Raw genomic sequence first — 15,244 nt, 5'->3', positions numbered from 1 at the left:
TTGTTTCTATAAACATTACCTATGTAGTTTTTTTAATGAAGCACTAGGAGAAAGACCTATGCTGAAATCTTATGGATTATATTAAATTGTACTAAAGGTCCTGCTCATGAATAATGACTTCTCAAATAAAAAGCAATTGTTCTTTAATATTTATTTTCCTTTCTATCTTGCTTTCCATAGGATGGATTTATTGACTTTTTTGAGTTTATTGCTGCTATAAATCTAATCGTGCGAGAAAAAATGCAGCAAAAATTAAAATGGTATTTTAAGCTGTATGATGCTGATGGAAATGGTTCTATTGATAAAAATGAACTTCTGGACATCTTCATGGTAAGTGAAGTAGTAAAGTATCCTTGGAGGCCATTATATGGTTAGTCTAATTTCCTTCTTATGGAGTGGGTGATAGCTTTCTATGTGGTTGGCTGTTCTTGGGGTGTACGTTCTGAATTGCTGAAGCAGTGTAAATTTCACTTATCATATTGGTTACTGAATGTGCAACTGAAAGTCAACGTTTTTCTCTTGGTGCAGTCCACTCAGACATTCACAAATTGAGCAGAGCATTGAGATGAAAAATGAAATAAATGTGATGTTCTAAAACAATTTATCTTTTTCTCTGCCTCAGTGCAGAAAGTCTTGCAGGGAGCAGCTAAAACATGAGATGGTATATGCATATACATATATATATACACACATATATATATGACAAGAGACGTGGACTAAGAATGAAGGATGAAGGTATGTAAAGACTAATCTTTCTGGGAGCTACACCGAAGTATTTCTAATAGTTGGTTCAGGGGTCTCCTATCCTTTGCATTGCTAAAGTTCAATGAGTGCCTTTACAAACAACCCCGCTACCACCACCATCCCCAATGGAGTTAGGGGATAGTTACTATCATGGTATGAGATGAAAAGGATTCCAGAATAAAAAATGCCTAAGTGGGACACTGGACTTAAATGAAGATGAGAGGTGTAATTAACATTATGACTACAACACACTGAATTTGTAACATGTAATCAAAGAGCATTGGAATCAGCTGTCTTGGAAATGATCTGTTATAAATTCTTTCTGTCATAAATGAAGGATCTGAGTTACAAACAAAATACATAGTAGAAATATTAGCAAAAATGCCAGAAAAAATAATTGGGTAGAACTACAATTATAATTAAACATCTCAACAAATAGACAAAGCAGATAAAAATGTGAAGCTAAATAAGCAAATGTAGAGTTAGCCAACATGGTAAGAATTCAAGAGTATGATAAGACCAATATTGCTACCACTTTAATCTCACATAGCTCATTCACCAAAAAAATGTACTAAGATGCACTTTGCAATTGAACTTTGTAAGCATTAAAACCTAGAAATTCTGTAAATACATTACATATTGCAACACAAAATTAGAAATCTGAAGTATTCTATAGAGTTCCCAACCCCATTTAAATTTTAAAATATCCTCATAAATAAATATACCCTAGATTATTCTAAAAATGATTAAAATGTAAATGTGGTATACAAATCTTAGGGGATGCCACCAAAGCATTACTCAGAGCAGGGATGCCTATATTTGGATCTATGGACATATGGCCTTCAGGAATCCTTGGAGCCCTTGAAATTGATGACAAAATTTTGCCTGTATGTTATGCATTTTTTTAGGTGAAGGGGAGAGTCATCATATTCTCAAGAGAGTAAGAAATAACAAAAGGATAAAAGTGATATTATTTAAATATTATGGGAAAATGTACATAGATTTTCATTAGTTAAAATGTACAACTTGGGCTGGGTGCTGTGGCTCAAGCCTGTAATCCTAGCACTTTGAGAGGCCAAGGCAGGAGGACAGCTTGAGGTCAGGAGTTCAAGACCAGCCTGAGCAAGAGCAAGACCCCATTTCTACAAAAAACAGAAAAATAAGCTGGGCATGATGGCACTTGCCTGTAGTCCCAGCTACTCAGGAGCTGAGGCAGGAGGATCACTTGAGCCCAGGAGTTTGAGGTTGCAGTGAGCTATGATGATGCCACTGCACTCTAGCCAGGGAGACAGAGCAAGACTGTGTCTCAAAAACAAAACAAAACAGAACAAAACACAAAAACAAAGTACAACTTAAGTCAGCGAGTCAAGAAAAGAGAAATATTAAATAGTGAATGGAGCTTTTCCTTAATGTGTTTAGAAAGGGAACAAAAATAACATAGGGAAACTGAAATAATAAAAGCAAAGAGCAGAAATTAATGTAATAATTGGATATAATTTGACTTTAGATTAATAAGTACTAAAACTAGTAACAGCTAATTCTGGCAAGAGCATGATAAGAAGGGCACCCTTACGTACTGTGGAGAGGGTATAAGTGGATGTAACATTCCCGGAAATGTGGTAATCTGCAGCAAGAGGCTAAAAGTTGGTTTTCACTATAAAGTCAGCATTACTTATTTTGGGTCAGACAAAACAATCATTAAGGGTAAAAGTTCTAGGATTTACATCACAAAAACTCTTTTTTTAATTTCAGCATATAATGGGGTACAAAAGTTTAGGTTATGTATATTGCCCTTGGCCCCTCCTCACAAAAACTCTTAAGACAGTAAAAATAATAATAAAAAAAAACTAAAAGAAGAAAATGTTTAAATAAATTAAGATAGTGGAATATGTATTTATTAAAAAATTAGTGGCCTATGAATATACTTTCTATACAATGGCAAGTAAAAAAAGCCATCAAGGTAAAGAATAATACATATGTATAATCTAAGCCCTGTCTACACACAGTGAGAATGTTAAAATGGAATTCAGCCCAGGCATTAAGAGATTAGAAGAAAATACTAGAGTATGGGGAGAATTTACAAAGTATAGTTACATCTTCATCCTCACTTTGAGGTTATAAAATAATCAAGAGAATGACTTTTGAAAAGGATTTTTAGGAGAATTGCTTGGGTGGGATCCCTGAAGTCAATAACGTGGAGATTTAAGAAAACCGTTGAGAGCGGAGGTGCACTACAGTTTGGGGAACACACTGGGTGTTTGAGTCACAGTGAGACATCTAAAGCAGCAGACACAGCCTGCAGTTGATGAAGTGTCTGCAGTCCTAGAATTTGCTGGGACAAAGGATACTGGGGTGCTTTCCATGAATCGGGTGTGGACCACTGTGAAAGAAAGCTGGCATAGGGTTGTCTTAGATCTTGTCTAGCAAGATCCGAGGGGTGAGGGAAACGCAGGAGAAGAAAAGCTGGAAGAAGACTGAGAGCAGTGGTTCCCAACCAGGAGAATCCCTATTCAGGGGACGTTTAGCAATATTTGGAGACATTTTGGTTAACTGGGGAGTGGAGGAGGGGGGTGGGGGTGCTGTTGCCATCTATTGGTTAGAGACTAGGGAGGCTGCCAAGCATTCATCAATGCACAGGACAGCCCTGAATAAGAAAGAATTGTCTAGTCCAAAAATGTCTAGTGTGTAGACATTGAGAAACTCTGACCTAGAAAGGGACCAGCTGGAATCAAGATGCATGATTCATGTCTAGGGAATTGCAGAAGAGAGAAAGTCTCAGTGATGGAGAGGAGGGGCTTTCAGAGCAAGAGTGGACTGTGAACGCCTGCCAGTCCGGAGAGCACTGAGACTAGCTAACACGACGGTACCTGCCAACCAAGAACTGTCTGCCCTCCTCTCTCTCTCCACCTGCTTCTGCTCCCACGCAGGCCGTGCTCAGACACTGTGATGAGCAAAACAGGGGAGAAGGAGTAGATGTGCTAAATGAAGAAAAAAAGAAGGGGGAAAAAAGCCCTAAACATGCCTTCTTGCCCATACCTCCACCCTACTTGTCCTACAAGAAAAACAAGGATAACAGAGCAAGCTGATGGTTCTCTCCTCAGGCCTCCCCCACCTTCCAATCAGTATTTCAGTCTCACATTACCTGAAGATGGGTAAGGAACAAATCAAGATTTCACAAGTTTTTACTATGATTTGTATATGTGGTCTCTGTCACTTCAGAATGTGGGGATACTGGATACCGGCCCAATTGTCTAGGCTTTTGGAGCCTCTGCCCAAACACTGAGAAGCCCTGAAAATTTCCCTCTAATGTGTCGTTGCATGTGTGTAACGGTTACTCCATGCATTGTCCTGTATTTAGCTGTGAGGTCTGCGAGACCTGCACTTGCTAAGGTGAAGGCTTTACCACCGTTTATGGTGATTAATCCTGGATTCAAGGTTAGTGACGCTTGCGAAACAGCAAGCGAGAGAGTCACATTGAAGATTTGTGTCCTCTAATTGAAATATGTTGCCAGCGATTTTTCTAAGGATCCCTTCATGTTCAATAAAGATAGTTATGTTCAAATTCCCAGATGACTAATCCTCTTTCATTTTATTATGAATTTCTATCTTAAATCTGGGTCATTTAATCACCTTTGCGGGGAGTGGTTTGGCTAACTCTTCCCTCTAAGAAAGCTGGAAATGTCATTTGCCCCAGGTCTTTTGACAACTTTTATGATGAAAAGGTGCTGGCAGAATATGAGAGAAATTCTGCATCCTTCTAAGGCATATATATCTGTCTTCCCAGTTATTCATTGTACAAAAGAGCACAAAGAACCAGCGGTGCCGGTGGCAGAAGCCAGAGAGGAAGCCTTAGATTCTTATAGAGTCACCCTTCTCCGTTCATGCATATGGACCAAATGAATCAGTCTGAAACTAAGAACAATGTCTGTTTCTGGGTCCAGAGCTCTTATGACCACGAACACTACAATATTTTCTCCAACAGGCTCTTTGCATCTTTTGTTACCTAATGTATTGAATTGGTCCCTTTATGCTGTATAAAATCAAACTTCAGACTTTATTCAGTTAATTTACTTTCCAAGCCTCATTACCTAGAAGTGACATAAAATCTTTTCTCTTTATTTATTTTTTAACAACTGGAACACGTTGAAGAGCAAAAACTGACATTAACACATCCCCGAATTCTGCCACGTTGGAGTAGAAATACTACTGTATTTGCTTCCAGCAAAGTTGAACTCTCTCATGTATCATCTCTTTGCAGGCTGTGCAAGCCCTAGGTGGCCAGCAAACTCTGAGTCCTGAGGAATTCACCAACTTGGTGTTTCATAAGATTGACATAAACAATGATGGTAAGGGAGCTGCTCCCCTCTGGCTCACTTTCTTACAAACGGGAGACGGTGGGGGGCGGGAATGTCATTTAGGCAAAAGCAGAAACCTATCAAGAGAACCCTACTTGTGACTTGGGCTTCAAAATTTGACAATCCAATGTTCTCTAGTCGGTACATTCAACTGAGTAAATGTTTATTGACCGTGTTTATATCCAATGTGTGGGGCATGACACCTTGGAATATATAAAGAGTAAAGAGAGAGACAGAGAGAAATTGGGAGAATGTAGGATGCGGAACCTTCTGCTGTTTGCTCTGGGCCATGCTCTATTAATCATTTCCTCTCGACTGGAGTTTTTCCATCAACTTATAAATAAACTCAAGTTTTCCCTACTGTAGAAAAGCTTCCTTCAATTATGCTGTCTTCTCCTACTGTCGGACTTTTTCCTTCCCCCTGAGTACACATTTCTGGAGAATGTCCATACTTGCCTCCACTTCTGCTTTTTCTATCTTTTCTACATTTCTACCCTTTCTCTCATTTCTCCATCTGCTCCTTCTGCCCTGAAATCTGGGTTTCTCTTTAGCCCAGAGGAGGTGCATTTCTTTTTCAGAGGCAGGAGTGAAGAGAGAAGACACAGACATTCCAAGGGAAGTGAGTGCTTATACCAAATGGCTTTGATCTCAGCATATTGACTTGAGATTGATGCAGAATATCTAGGAATGGTCCTTGAAAAACAGAAAATTTGGCATTATGAAAAATATAAGATATCAGTAAGAGGTTAAAAAAGAATGGATAAAAGGCACTGGGATTCCAGTCATGGTTGAATTCAATCCACAGTAACTCCTACGGACTCAACCTGCCCTCCATGCATCACTTCTTCCAGTGGACACGAGAGGGCAGTAGAGACCCATGTTCCCACGCTGAGTGTGCCACTTGGTACTGGTCAAATGTGGCAGCTCAGCGCGGACGGATGGGATGGTGAGGAGGCTGAGAGGACGTTCAAAGGCAGCCACCCTTGTGAGGGAGCCAAACAACTGGGCAAGAGTGTACTTCTCAGGAAAACAACTTGGAGATATAGCAACCGCATCAATCTTCCTCTGTACGTAAGGACTAGGCCTAGATCTGCCTCTCCTGAATCTCAAGTCGGTGTGCTCACTTACTAGCGTACAGAGATCAAAGAGTAGAATAAAATAAGCCAGTTCATGTGAAAGCTTGCAAGAAACAGTCAGACTACCCAGAGTAGGTAAGGAGGCCAAGTGAAGCTAGAAAAGGACCAGAGAAATGAAGAGCAGAGGATTTGATAAGGCCAGTGAAGGCCTCATTTGGAATATGCAGCTGAAAACGGTGGTCATCAAACAGGAGAATGCCATAGGTTTTGTTCATTTTCATTTTTATTTTTAATCTTAGAGGTGCTGCAGGATGGCAGGGATTGAAGTAGAGAGAATAAACTATTTCATCCCAGGGCTGAAAAACACTGATGTAAAAGAACAATATTTTGGAAGTAAATGGGACATCAGGAAGGTTTAAGACTTAGTCTATACAGTGAATTTCAAAAGGGCAGGTCAAGAATGTTTGATAATTTTGATGGACGACGCTTCTAGTTCTAAGAGTGAGGGAATGGGACAGTGACTTCCCCTAGAGAGGTCTGAGGATTTGGGTATCTTTAGGAAACAACAGAGTTTCTATTAATTTGAGGACACAGAGGATGTGCTCCAGAAAACACAGAAATGATGCAGGACTTTTTGTTTACTATTTAAGGTGATATCAAAAGGAAAAAGTATAAGGAATCAATGAAATGGGGAAAGAGATTTGAAGGGGTCTACAAATGGAAAGGCCTGGGTTGAAAAAAAGGTGTGAATTCAGAGGAGAGAAGTTGTGCTCAGGCAATAGCTGAGGTTACCTGAAGTTAGAGAAATGGGCTCTATGACCTGGAAGAGTGTGTCAACAACAGAAAAGAGGGGGTACATTATGGTTTCTAGAATAGTTTATAGAACTAAACACACTAATCGTTTACTCTGATAAAAACTTGCATTTTAAGTAGGAAAAATAAACACACAAACACACACTTTGGAATAACAATGAACCACCATTTCTCCCATCCACGTACTAACCAGGCCTGAACTTGCTTAGCTTCTGAGATTAGATGAGATCAGGCATGTTCAGGGTGATATGACTGTAGACTGAACCACTGTTTCTTAGCAAATGCATTTACAGAGCTAAAACTGATAGAATTTGTTTTTATATGGAAATTATTGAAGGCTGTTACATAATCTCATCAAGAGGCAGCTGGGTCACTCATGTATCGAGAAAAAGATGCTAAAATTATGTATTATTGAACAGAGAAAGCCCAATGCAACAGAAGACAGGGAAGAGAAAGTAATGAGGATATAATGGGTTGATATTTGCAGAAGTACAAAAGGATTTGGCAAGTGCTTGACAGAGGATAATAATGTAAAGTGCTTCATTCACACATAAGGGAGGAGTTGGCACCACATAGGAAAATATCCATTCACATTTGTACAAGCCTAAATATGTATGCCTCAAATATGAGTTCTTATTATCATTGTTATCAAAACATCAGTGTTTGTAGACTTAGAGATGTTCAATTAAGTATACTGGAATTCTATTGACCATATGCCAGCGTACATATTTTTGATCTCTCAAGATAAGAATCAAGCATATTATTGGTATCTGATAATCTAATGAATACTGAAACCAAAAATAAAGCTGATCACAGCATACAAAGATATAACTAAAAAACCTTTAGGAACATATATGAAAATCCCAATTTGATTGTAAATTGTTTGCAAAATAAACAACCCCGCATCACACCTGTTGTGACAGAAAAATACACAACAACGTATTCCGCACATAATCTTCATGATAGTTAGCAAGTCAAAGTTAGAAGGTTTAGCAAAAGCGAAGTATAGGAGTAATGACAGAATTATGAAGAGATGAAGAGCTATAAGCTCCATGAAGGCAAGAACTATTTCTGTTTTGTGTACTTTGATATCCTCTGTGCCGTATAAATAAGTATGAAATGAGTAAGCATGTAACAAGAAGATGTCATAAGAAAAATAAAGAATGATGAAGAAACAAGCACAAAATGCAATTCGATCTGTAGGAGGAAAGATGCCTAAAATATTTTGGAAGTTAAACTATATATGTGTATGCATTGCAAGTTAAAATATATATGCATATGCATTGCAAACTTAACGAAATATAAACCTTGATTGGTTAGCAGGAGTTAATTACCTATGAAAAGTGTGACTGGAGGCCAGAGAAAGGCTAACGGGGGGTTCTTTCTTTTCATTACACTTTTAGATATTGTCTGAATTTTTTTTTACCATGAGCATCTATTGTTATAATTTAACAAGTTTGTTTTATTTTTATGTTATGAACACGGGCATCAGGAAGGAGAGCTTGAAGAAAATCACAAAGGCAGAACATTGAAGCTAAACATTCAATATTATTGAAGGATGAAAACAGGACAAGTCAGGATAAATGATTAAGCATGGCCTTCTACAGGCTTTGCTAGCAGAAGAATAGCAATCCACATTCTACCAGGTTCCAGCAGGAGTCATGATTTAGGAAGATTTATAGATGTTGTTCACAACATCAAGTGCAGAAAGTGCCCGGGCAAGTTTAACATAGAGCCAAATAGCACAGGGATAAGGGTGACTTAAGTGGCTCATAACAATAAACTGTGAAAGTGAAAAGAGGCTAAAGAGGACATGAAAGAGGGTGATTATTGAGCAGATATTTTAGGTAAAAGAAAACAGGAACAGAACATAGAGGACGACGTTTTATTGAGTGGCTAAGAAGCAAGATCAGTGCTTTAGACTGGAACATTGTGGAAAGCCATGAGAATCATACTGAATTAAATTGGGAAACTGAGAGCTACCAGGAGAGAAGAGGGAATTGAGTTTCCCCATAGAGAAGAAACTGCTGCACGCTAAAGCTCTGCTATAAAATGCTGCTAAACGCCTCTAGTGCCACCTTGCTAATGAACACAATACTTGTAAGTGTCGTTTAAAATCTTCACCAGCATCCTCCCTTGAAAACCCGGTCATTCTCATTTCCTGAATCTTCCCCACCCCATCTTTGCTAATTTCCCAGTCCCAGCATAATTTTTCATGAAGCTATAGTTTAAAAGAATTAGAATTAAAATAAAAATTCCTTTACACAGACTGTTTTCTTTTAAAACCAGGCTGACTTCTTTAGAGCAAAAATGCTAATGTGGGCATGCACAGTGAATTCTAGCCCTTTTTTTTTTTTTTTGGCCGGGGCAGGGGAGGATATTTTGTTTTGCTATAAAAGATTAAGATGTTAATAGGAAGAAATGTGCGATCCAGGAATACCAACAGAATAACCAGATTGCAAAGAAAATATTCATGGGTATCTCTTCTATTACCATTGAAACTGCTGAAAATGGTAAGGAGTGATGATAGAGGACCCATAATACTGACTTTCAGGGTCCCCAGGAGTGGAGAATGCATCTAGAAACACAACAAACAGCCCTAAACAACAGAGGTATGAATTGTGTGTATATGTATATTTCAATATATAAACATATAATTGTGTAATTTCTGAATTATGCCCTACAAAAACTGAAATGTGTCTTTAGGTAGAAAACAAAATAATAAAAATCAGTAATTACTTTATGTCATTCTGAGTCCCGTGATCTCCAGCTCAGTCATCTCTTACAGGCTTTGGCCCTTTGCTGGTAGATTCTTCGGTAGGAAGCTTCTAGACCCTCATAGGCGATCCTTTCTAGAAAAACCCAGCAACCATCCTTTTAATTTGTTTGGGCATAAATTCACAGTCAAATTAAAGAGGAGTAGGGAGCAATGTTAAAGAACATCAGAGAGCGGAAGGCAATCTGTCAGCTTGCTTTCTGAGCACCTGCTGTATGCAGAATACTGCCGTAGTCAGCTGCAGTAGTGGTAGCCGTGTGGCTGTGGAAATGGTAATTGTAGTTAGGGCTCAATACATGTCTGATGAATCAATGAACAAATGTTAAGTGCTAGAGGGAAAAAGAGTGAGGAAAATTGCAAAAGAAGTAGTTTAGATATAGTAAACATTATAAGTTACTGTAGATAGAGGTTGACCATTTGGAACAGTTTTTTTTGGTTTTTTTTTTTTTAATGATAAGTGGTTAGGTAACGTGAAAAAAGTTAGTATGCGGAGTTCACAGGTGTTTTGAAGAAGTGAAAAACCAGCAGCAAAGACTTCCATGTTTGTTCCCTGTGCCACACCAGTAGCCTGTGCTGCATTTCGGCTGAGACTGTGTCCCAGCCCCTTCAGATACAGCTTCTTCCATCGCCAGCAGTGATAGCGGAGACATTTTATGCCTGAGGGGTTAAAATGACCCAATTCCCACAGCTCCATTCCCACTTCACTTTTGGTCATGCTGAGCCCCTAGAAATTTGAAAAGTCTTCTGGGTTGGGACTTTACCAGCTGCGATTCCCCTTTGCGAAGGGCGCTTGTTATTGGAGTTTTTCAGGTCCTCCTGCCCCACCACCACTGCGTCCATGGGACCCCACCCGCACTCTTCCCGCTCCTCATACTGTGCCGTCTTCTCTACTCCGTCGGTGTATTCCAGGGTCGACACGCAGGGGATTCTGTTCCTAACCGCTGTTAGCTGGGGTTTTGCGCAGACCTTTCTTTGGCATAAATAAAACATTAAGGAACAAAGATTAGATTTCACTCCAAAAGAAAAATGTATTTTAGTATTTGACAATGAAATCAAAAGGAGGTATCGTGAAAATGTGATGATTCATGCTTATTTGCATTTGAATCACTATTGTGGTATTTTAGATACTTATTTTTATCCACTGAAAGGTACAGATGCAGTGTAGCACTCAAGGTGGTGCCTGCTGACCTTCCGCTGCCTCGGTGCACTTTGTCTGGTTACCAAACGTCCTTGACTCTGTGGCTGATCTTCCACCTACCACGAATCCTTCTGGGCACGCTCTCTTTGAACCTAAATGCACCCATAATCCCAATACAAATGATTTATGTCAACAGACTTCCGGCCCCTCAAAATGTTAAAAAGTTGTCTTGTGGGATGAGGATAGTGCAAAAACATGCCAGCCAGTACACATGGGTACAAGGCTGTAGACCTACAGCGCGGGGCTGGCCAGCACAGGCCTAAGGTTTAAGTCCAGGTGATAAAATCAGGAGTCAAAAGCCAGAGAGGGAGAGAGAATTAGTCACCAGTAATAATATGTGGAATGAATAATTGTTTAAGCTTCCTCGCAGCTTTGGACAGTCTCTGGAATTATTTCCTCAGAGCAAAAAATATTGAAAACAGCCTTGTGAATAGTCATTTCCTTCAGATCTTTTTATCTACAATCTGTCTTGCTCCTATGATCTGGTCATTCCTTGAATTAAAGGTCCAAAAACCAATAATGTGTCAAGCTGTAAATGTATTTGTGTTCTTATTTCATCAGGTGTGTTACCTGATGTTCTCAACCAATAATAAAAGTAGATAGTATTTATTATATTACCTTTATTTTCACGGGCAGCCGCACCATTGAATGCTGTTTTATATGAAGATCTTCAAAGATCTTAAAGACTAATTGAAGAGAAAGGGTATCAGAAGAATATCAACAAAAATACCAGTAAATATATTGCATGTGCTCTGAGTGGTACTTATGAAGCCTCTTGTTAATTGTCCACTTATTATTTTCTAGGAGAACTGACTTTAGAAGAATTTATCAATGGCCTGGAAAAAGATCAGGATCTCCTAGAGATTGTTTACAAGAGCTTCGACCTTTCGAACGTGCTGAAAGCAATCTGTAATGGGAAACAGCCAGACACCAACGACCACTTCTCCAAACCACCTGAGAAGGCTGGTCTAGGGAAGGTGAAAATGAAGCCACTGTGAGGTGGCCTCTCCCAGTGAGAGAGAGGACAGGCTGCTTCCATCTCACCAAATGCTTTCAGTGAGCACAAGATTTCAGTAGAGAAGAAATGCAATCTTCCTCATGTACATGCTGTCCATGTCAGATCTATAACTACCATAGGTTTATGAATACAAGCATTTATTTTAATCCAACAGAGACTTCCATAAAGATCCTAAACAGATGCATTGTTGCTTTTCTGTTTGTCCATTAGTGCTCTCTCTGCAGATTAAAACAGGATGATTAGGCCGGGCGCGGTGGCTCACGCCTGTAATCCTAGCACTCTGGGAGGCCGAGGTGGGGGGATCGTTTGAGCTCAGGAGTTCGAGACCAGCCTGAGCAAGAGCGAGACCCCATCTCTACTAAAAAATAGAAAGAAATTATATGGACAGCTAAAAATATATATAGAAAAAATTAGCCGGGCATGGTGGTGCATGCCTGTAATCCCAACTACTTGGGAGGCTGAGACAGGAGGATCCCTTGAGCCCAAGAGTCTGAGGTTGCTGTGAGCTAGGCTGACGCCACGGCACTCACTCTAGCCTGGGCAACAAAGTGAGACTCTGTCTCAAAAAAAAAAAAAAATAAAAAAAATAAAACAGGATGATTAGACTGAAGGATTGTCTCCACACCTATCAGTTCAAAATGAAGCTCGCAGGTCTGTTTTCTTGCATACTTAATCTGCATCTTGCAATAGAACTGGATTATCTGGAAAATGTCTCCACAGTTTAGCATTCTTAGATTAAACATGCATTTGGCAAATGTGTTTACTGCCTCTTAGCTCTTGTTGCATCTGTATATTATAAATGACTGAGTTCTGGTTTATTTGAGAAACTTTTTTCTGCCCTTATTTGTCATTTCTTACCTTGAATCCTGTCTTGAACTAATGGTACTGTTCTGCTCTAAAGGAAAAGTCTTAAGCTATGTAGTAAAAGGGGAAAACTTCATACTGGGCAGTGAGAATGTTTTCATCCGATTTGTTATAAATCTGTGTCCAGTTGTGCATGAAAATGCAATGTATCATCTGTAATTATTATGCCAGTTGGAGGTTTGATCAGAACAGCAGACAGGCAGGCTATGCAACAACAAGCACTTGACATTTTAAACGGTCCTGACATTATAGCTCTGACATTTCATTTTTTATATCCTTTCCAAAAAATGAAATGATGAATGGGATTTCTTGATGGGTTAGAACTTTTTTTAAGTTTTGGGTTCTATATCACAGGCCCATTAGTATGTCTGTCAGTGAATGGCTTTCTCATGGAAACACAGTGGAGGTTTCCAAGACCAGATGTGAACCATCTTTATGTCAAAAGCTTTATAATTATGCTTTCATATTCAAATTTGGGTTAAAAACACACAACTAGAAAACCACAGAGTTGGACTGTCCCTGTCTCCCTTATAGTTATCCACGTGGAGAAAGGTATAGATGAGGGATAAATGGCAGTAGAAATGAAGTATAAATTGAAGTAGAGAAGAAATTATAGATGAATGTATAGAGGAAGATTTAGATACAGATAGAAATACTCTGGGAATTTTTTTAAAAAATTGGAGGAGATTCACAAAGATACATACAATGTAAGATAAAATATTTTGAAATAAAATTATCAAAGAGAAAGTAAAGAAAATTATTATGGCCATGTGCCACAAAATTCTACTCATTTGCAAGAAGTAGACTACCCACTGAACTCTGAGCTTCCTAGACATAGAAGTGAAAAGGTAAACATCATTATAAGAGACAGAATATCAGCGAAGTAAACAATTCCACAAAGTTGTTGTGTTGTCAGATGACATAATGCCTTAAACTGTCAGTGTTCCAGGTATTATAAAGATATCAAATACAAGGCATTAGGATAACGTTGAAGATAACGCATTTTCCTTGTGGCTCTGGGTGTCTGAACCTTTTTAGAGAAGAGGCAGTAATTGCAAAGCAGTAGCTGCTGCTGCCCAAGTTCACCCCACCTTGGCTTTTGCCTACAGCATTCCCAGCCAGTGCTTCCACCCCTGGCCTGCCTGTTTTTCCTACTGAGAGTACCATTCTGTCCCAGGCATTGTATCCCTGATGCCCTCATCTCAGTGCACTCAATATCCTCTCCTCCACCCATCTTTCATGGCCACACAGGGCCCTTCTTTTCCTCTGCCTCGGGACTCACCCACCTCCACACGCCTGACTCAGAGGAAGAAGGAGTAGATGATGGGAGAGAAGAAGGAGGGAGGCTGGTACATAGGCAGGAGCAGCAGGCAGCAAGTTGGAGAGAAGGGATTGGGAATCAGACAAACCCGGGCTTGTATAGAGTCCTAGCACGGACTGTAACTTTGGGAAAATGACATAACTTCTTTGCATCTCAGCTACCAGGATGAAGGGGGAATCACAGAAACATCACTGGGGCCATTAGGATTAAATGAAACCAAGGAAATAGTCCTAATCTATATAGGAGTCACACTGTTTTAGTAAACCAGATATTTGAAATAAATTTTTTCCTTCTCCATATGATGAGCTTTAAGCAGAGCCTACTGCCCAGAGACTTAAAATTTTTTTTTTTGGTTTTATTGTATTTATTTGGAATTCCATGAGTTTTCCTCCCTGTGGTTCTGCAGTAACATTGCAAGTGAAGGATTCCATGATACATAAGGCCTGGCAAGTGAAGAACCTCAACCACCTTGTTAGCTTCAGAGACTCCCACTTACCAAAGAGCAGTGGCCCGATCAGAGTTACATCACTGTCTAATGAGAACCCAGATCTTCCAACATGTGTTCCTTTTTTCTTCTACAATTCCTTGATGCTTTGAAGGAAAGAGACACTATTTTAAAAAAGAAGAAAGATATTAAAGGTGTAACAATTTTTTACCTTATAAAAATGAGCCCCCCCCCAAAAAAAGGCTAAAATCATGTTACTCATCTCTCTATACAGCCAAACATGCACCAGGAAGCAGACGGCCTGATTCTGTGGCCCAGAATACGGGGAAGGGAAGGAAGAGAGAAGGGAAAAGATAAGTGGCAGATGGTCCAGGATAAGGACAAACACTAATCGCATTTCTCATCCTTCCCCACAAATGGCCAATGCCCAGCTTCTCTTTAAATTAAGCCGAGGGTTCTTTCTGGCAGGAACAAATCACATTCCACAGGGAAGTGTCTGTTTACAGCAGAAGAGTAGACTGAGAATGGTGTAGATGGACCAAATGTTTCCTTCATTTTCCTTTCTGAAGTGTGTTAGTATAAAAGTAATTCGGGAGATAAGTGAGAAAATGTGGTTTGTTAAATTGAAGATAGG

The 15,244-nt window shown here is 39.4% G+C and overlaps 1 protein-coding gene across 1 annotated transcript in view; it reads left to right on the top strand.

Annotated features, from left to right (window-relative positions):
• GUCA1C (guanylate cyclase activator 1C) overlaps positions 1 to 11,875 on the top strand; it is a 32,444-nt gene extending 20,569 nt beyond the window's left edge. Inside the window, exons 2-4 of the mRNA XM_069472580.1 lie at positions 181 to 330; positions 5,003 to 5,145; positions 11,770 to 11,875. Of these exons, the coding sequence (XP_069328681.1) occupies positions 181 to 330; positions 5,003 to 5,145; positions 11,770 to 11,875 (399 nt within the window). The remainder of the gene's footprint in view (positions 1 to 180; positions 331 to 5,002; positions 5,146 to 11,769) is intronic.
• The last annotated feature ends 3,369 nt before the right edge of the window (positions 11,876 to 15,244 follow it).

This window comes from Eulemur rufifrons, chromosome 7, assembly GCF_041146395.1.
Source record: "Eulemur rufifrons isolate Redbay chromosome 7, OSU_ERuf_1, whole genome shotgun sequence".
Lineage (NCBI taxonomy): Eukaryota > Metazoa > Chordata > Mammalia > Primates > Lemuridae > Eulemur > Eulemur rufifrons.
This window is presented reverse-complemented; position numbering and strand designations above follow the sequence as displayed.